Source organism: Puma concolor, chromosome E2 (genome assembly GCF_028749965.1).
Source record: "Puma concolor isolate L17-30 chromosome E2, mPumCon1.1.hap2, whole genome shotgun sequence".
Classification (NCBI taxonomy): Eukaryota; Metazoa; Chordata; class Mammalia; order Carnivora; family Felidae; genus Puma; species Puma concolor.
In genome coordinates, this window is record NC_141681.1 from 35814791 (window position 1) to 35820790 (window position 6000).

Below are 6000 nucleotides of genomic sequence, written 5' to 3' on the forward strand. Positions count from 1 at the left end.
CAGGTATCCGTAGTGGCTGCCTGTGCCCAAAGGAGTCCCTTTTTCTAATCCCTATCAACCAGGGCCCCACACAGAATTAGTCTCCAGAAGAGTAAGACCCTGTTGTCTGTGTCTTTTGAAAGCTCTCAGGTGATTCTGGCACATCCTGGCTTAGAGCCAACAGTTGGCTGGGGTCCATTCTTGCAGCTGCAAACCTAGGAGGGTGGTGTAGCTCATGATGAGCTGTCATTTCCCATCATGACTGGTCTGGAGATGGTGTAGTTGTCATCCCTGTGGACCCCTCTGTGGGCAGCTTGCCTTCAGAAGTCATGGAGCAGCACGGCCCCAAGGTCAGCAGCAGGTCTCTCATTTATCTTACAGCCTGACTCACCAGACTCATTCCATTCACAGAGATATGCAGCCCCTGCTCAATGCCTTGCCAAATGTGGGCATATTTGACGCCAGCTTCAGAGTCCCTGGGGCCCAGGCAGCCAGCACCAGCCACCAGCCTCCAGCCCGGATTCAGGGTGCCCCACCTAGCCACTGGCTCCCTCAGCAGCCCCGCTTCCCAGTTCTGTCGAACCTTCCCAGTATGCAGCAGAACGTGCCCATGCCAGCACAGAGGTCTCCTGCAGAAACCAGCGAGCTGAGGGAAGCACTTCTGAAGATCTTCCCTGACTCCGAGCAGAGACTGAAAATCGACCAGATATTGGTGGCCCACCCATACATGAAAGACCTGAACGCACTGTCTGCCATGGTGTTGGACTGAAGGCCACACTTGAGCTAGTGTCTGCACGTGGCAGCAGGAAGCGACATAATGTGAAGAGACCGATTTCCCAGTGGAAATGCTATTGTAGTATATAGAAAAGAAAACAGATGTTTTGTGTATAAAAAAATCTGGGTTTTCAAAACCAGCTTTTTCTATATATAAATTATGCTGCTATTACAGATTTAACATTTTCTGTAAAAGGAAAGTACATTTTCTGCCTGTTCAGAACTGTTTAATAGCAGTTACTCGAGTGTATTTACATTTTTATGTTTTTTAAACTATTTTCCTTAAAGCTGAAAATATTGACAAATGGATATGAGTAGCCTTTCTAAATAAAAAAAAAAAAAAAAAGAGTTGCTTTCTTAGGGAAAGCAAGACCTCTTAAAGTATATTTTCTTGAGATGACTATGTAACGTCCACTAACATGAAGTGTGTTCATCCCTCCCGGTCTCCTCTGCCCTCACCCCTGGAATTAGAGTCGTAGGAGTTGGGTTTGCTCCTGTGGGTCTTTTGTTGGAGCCATTTGTGAGATTGGGCAGGTGGTGCCACTAGATGGCACCTGTGCCTAGCCATTGTTAATGACCAGGGCACAGTTAGACTCCCAGAATGTCAGGGCAAGAAGAAACTTCAGAACTCATGTAATCCCACCCTACTTCCCCTCCCACCCTGAAGAAGAGGGAACTGAGGCTCAGTGTGCTCATGTCTGCACATGCCCAGGTCCACAGCCGTAGAGCAGCTGGGCAGGGACCAGACTCCTTGTCCAGTGCTCTGACATGCTCACCAGGCTGAGGCCTCGCTATACCTGACCTGACTCTAGAAGTCATGTCTTAGCCTCTGAAAATAATAGTGGGATGTGAAGAAATTTAACAAAGAGCCCCATCGTTACAGTAATTTTGTGTCCACATCATGGGAGATACAACCCATGTGAAGTTTATACAGCTTTGCCAAAAGTGGTTTTCTATTCTCAAGAATGACCCTAAGCCAATAAATAGCATCAGTAGCTGCCATGAGGGCTCAGAGCCCCTTATTTATTTTTCCGGTGTTTGTCTTTTTAGTGTTCTTCTAAGCTGCCCTTCCTGTGAGTGAGTCTATCTCAGAATTGGTATCTTAGTATTGTGTTTTCAGTGTTGTTCAAATTCTGTGTCAGTGAAGTTCTTTTCCTGGATAATTATTCTTAACATCTTTACTGTCCTCTGGACTTTCAAAGGGCTTTGTATTTTATACCTGTTCTCTTCCCAGGCTGCTCACGGTCAGTTTTTTATCTGCCCTGTGGGTCACGTCTCTCCCAGCCCCCAGAAACAGCTGCTGAGGACTCAGTGCTGGTTTGTTTTTCATAGTGAAGGGACTTTTTTGGCCATGAGCAGAGCTGGTGACTCCCCAGGAGGCTCCCTCCCTGGTTTGACTTCTGTATCCCTCCAGGGATGAATCCAGAGTCCTCCAGGTGGCTGGACTTACACTTCAATCATGTTTTCTCCCCGATGCCTTTAAGATGCTTCCTGACGAGGAACTAGTTGTCCACTGCCTTTTGGGGGCAGGTTGCCAGAGTCACCCACCCAGTTGTGGATGGAGACTTGAGGTGGCCAGGAAGTGACTCAGTCACAGCCCTTGTGCCTCATCTTCAGAACTGGTGGTTTGTAAAAGTGTGGCAGACGTGTGAGGGCTAGGGCTGTCTCGTAGTTACTCTGACCTTCTGGGTTGAGGTTTGGTCTGACAGTGTTGCCAATCCAGTATTTCTCTAATGTTGAGAAAAGGACCCGGGGGTAAGCCTTGATGGCTGAGACTTAGCCACACAGGTCTTCCTGAAAGGGGACTAAGCCTCCACTGATGCCGGGTGGGGCTGGCTAGGCCTGGGGTTCCAGAGTTTCCTAGGCTCTAGACGTGACTTGACCTTTGAGCTTTATATCATGTAAGCCTCTGTATTCTTAGTATTGTTTCTGAGGGCTCTACCTGCCCCTTTCCTCTTTCTGGGCGTGGGAAGGAAGGATGCAGGAGACTAAGTGGGTTAATTACTTCCTTTGATAAATTACAACATCAAACATAAGTCACAGTTCTTTCTGAAAATCATCAGCTTTAGTTAAATTTAGTATTTAAAAACTCAATTTTCAGACCGTTAAAAAAAGTCCTTCAGCCTTCTCTTAATATTAAGCTCAGTGTTGATGCTACTCAAATGTTTCTCGATGGTCTGCCCCCAGCAGTGGATTTTTGAGCCACCTTGGCAGTGTCAGCAATGCATCATCATTTTGTAACTCCTCAGGGGGTTACAGAGTGTGGTGCGTCTGCGTCCTGTATTTCCCAGCATTCCCGTGAAGGAGGTGGCCTAGCAAGGATGCACCTTATTTGGTACACCGGCATCTGGTCCTCAGAGAGGTTGTCCGGGGTCAGAGAATAAGTAGATGGTGATGCGGGATGATTCCCAGGCCTGCATTCTTCCCAGGCCCCGGCTCCCCGCTCTGGGAGAAGAAAGCCTTGTTTGACCTTTCTGTCAAGTACCCTGTGTTTGAGACCCAGTAGGCTGCTGGCTAGAAAACAGTGGGAAGGCGTCTCAGCCATCCCGGATGACAGGTCAGCTTTGTCTGGCAGACTCAGCTATGGTGTGGAGGTGTTGCTGGGGACTCAGGCCTGTTGCAGCTTTTGGTCTCTGAGAGGAGGGACGGGGTCTTGCTTAGGTTTGTCATGGCACATGTGGAGTATGAGTCACAGAGAAAGCTGTGCTCTCTGTGATTGCTCCTAGCACCCTCCCCCACCACAGGAGATGCCCCAGGCACAGGGCCCCGTGAATTTGGGCCTTGGCACCATTCTCCCTCAGCTTCCAGCTGTCCACCAGCACTCCCAGGTCCTCCCCTGTCCTTCCTTCCCATGTCCCTTTCCTCTCCTCACTGTGGTCTGTTTGGTCAGTCACTGACTCCTGCCATTTGTTTCTTCATTATCTACCTCCCCATCATTCTCCATTATTACAGCTTGGCTCCTGTAGTAAAATCACCCGATTTCCCCTAAGAATCCTCTCCATGCATTGCTGCTCTCCCTCACCTTCCCACTCTTCACTTCCTTATTTGCAAACTTGACCTTCATCCCACCCACTGCCTGAAATAGTCTAGGAGAAGTCATCAGGGACCAGTAATTGCCGAATTAGAGTCCTTTTCTCAGTACTTAATCTTCGTGTCCACCCTCAGTGACCAGAATACTTGACATTGTGGCCCTTACTTTCCTCCTTTTCTGAGATTTCCCTCCCAAATGTTCCTCATTCTTTTCTATTCTTTTACCCAAAGGCCAGTCCTCGAGACCCTTTTCTTTCTTGACAGGTAGTCAAGCTTCAGACCAGCCATGGACTTGTGATGGGGAGGGCGGCTCTTGCTAAAAATGCGGATTACTAGGCACAACCCCCAGGGCTCTTTATTCAGTGGCCCTGGAGTAAAGCCCAGAAATTGGAGACATCAGCAAGCTCCTTGGGCGTTTCCCACACAGGCTGTCCAGGGACCACGTTGTGAGAAACTGTACTCACCCTTAATGGTCATTAACTCCAGCTTCCTTCCTCCCTCCCTAACTTCCCTGCCTCCACATGTCCCCTCTGGGCAGTGACTTCCAGTCCCACCTCTAGGCCTGCCATTCAGAAACGCGTTTCTAGCATGACTGGAAACCCTGTGACATCCTCAGACTCACTCCCCAGACCCTCAGCCTGCTTCTGTTCCTTGCTGTCCTTTCCCACCCCACCCTGCCACAGCGTTCCCTCATCCACCTTGTCCTTGTCCTGCCAGTGCCCACCAGTCATTCTCTCATGCTCTCAGGCAGCCCCTGATCGGTCAGCCCACCCCACCCTCCCAGACCCCAGCATGCTCCCAGATTTATCTTCCAGAAATGCATTGCTGGTCACAAACCATCCTATTCAGTGATCTTCAGTGCCTCTTCGCCAGAGCACCAAGCTCAGCCCTCCCTGAGCGTAGTATCCGTGCTGTCCTTGTGGCCACGTGTGACTGCCCACTTTGAATAGCCCTTCCCCAGATGCTCACTGCAGCCCACATACGTTTCCTCAGTTTCCTATGGGCTCCTGCCTCTGTGTGCACCTCTTTTTCTCTGCTAGAGATGCCCTTTCTCCCAAATGGCTTCCCCCTCAATGACCCAGTCTCCTGCCTTCTCTTTGTGCCCTTGCCTGTGCTTCTGGCCAGAAACAACCCTGTGGCACTCTGTGACCCACGGCGCTTGTGTCTCGCTTTTGGCACCTGCCGCACTGGCCGGTATCATTGCAGCTGATTGTGTACTGTGTCTCACCTCCCTTTCTAGACTGTGAGCTCCTCGCGGGCAGGGACCGTCTATGTTCACTCTTTGTATTTCCCATGGCACCTAGCACAGTGCCTTGCACTTAATAGGTGCTCAATAAACGTCTGCTCAACTGAACTGGACGACATTGCCTTCTTGACTGTGGTGTCCGGCAGCCGATAAAACCTTAAGAAGTCACATTGTCCACGTTTGCACCCGGGAACCCACCACTATGCTGCGGTCTACTGCAGATGGGGTGTCTGCCTGGCTTTCCCCTTCTCTTCAAGGCCCCAACACACCATGCAGTCCAGGGCTGAGCTGTGGACAAGCCGAGCCAAGCAGTGTGCTCTGACTTCCTGCCCGCAGCCTGGCCAGGGGCAGACACCTGGCCCAAGCGAGTCCAGTTAAAGCCACTCCTTGGTCTTCTCCCCTCTGCTGGTGGATCCAAGGAATTTCACGCCCAGGTCTGTTAGAGGCCACTTCCTGCCATGGGGGAATCTGTCTCTCGTAGACCCAAGATTCCTGGGGCGGGAGTGCCAGGTTCCTGTTGTCATAGGAGCCTGGTGGCACCCATGCCCTTCCTCAGATGTCGAGATGCCCCATTATTCTAATGCACCTCCCTTTGCTTAATTTCAAGTTGGATTTATGGCCCTTAAAGTCCAGAGTCTTGAGTAAAATAGTTACCACTGCCCCTACACTCAGCAGATTAAATGGGAGAGGCTTCTCATACCTTTAGAAAGATCCCGAAGACTGGTGCAAAGTGAACTTTGGGAGTGTTCACCCCCATCAGAAAATGGTAAGAGGCTGACAGGTCCTGACTTACTTGAAACTTTCCCTTCCTTCAACCTCCAAGAGAGCTCCACCCCCCACCTTCAAGCAGGCTGTTTCCTGCTGCTGCTTTTCCTCTTCAGCATCCCCACTTCCTCTTGAGGCTGTCTGAAAAATTCCCTGACATGAATTTCTTTGCTCAGTTCCCCAGCTGGGCAGAGACTAGGCGTGTC

The 6000-nt window shown here is 50.2% G+C and overlaps 1 protein-coding gene across 2 annotated transcripts in view; it reads left to right on the forward strand.

The window, feature by feature from the left end:
- The window catches only part of N4BP1 (NEDD4 binding protein 1), a 50256-nt gene extending 45119 nt beyond the window's left edge, over positions 1-5137 (forward strand). For both annotated transcript variants that reach the window (XM_086689505.1, XM_025920808.2), the window contains one exon: positions 391-5137. In XM_086689505.1, the coding sequence (XP_086545631.1) occupies positions 391-748 (358 nt within the window). In that variant the 3' untranslated portion in view covers positions 749-5137. The remainder of the gene's footprint in view (positions 1-390) is intronic.
- The last annotated feature ends 863 nt before the right edge of the window (positions 5138-6000 follow it).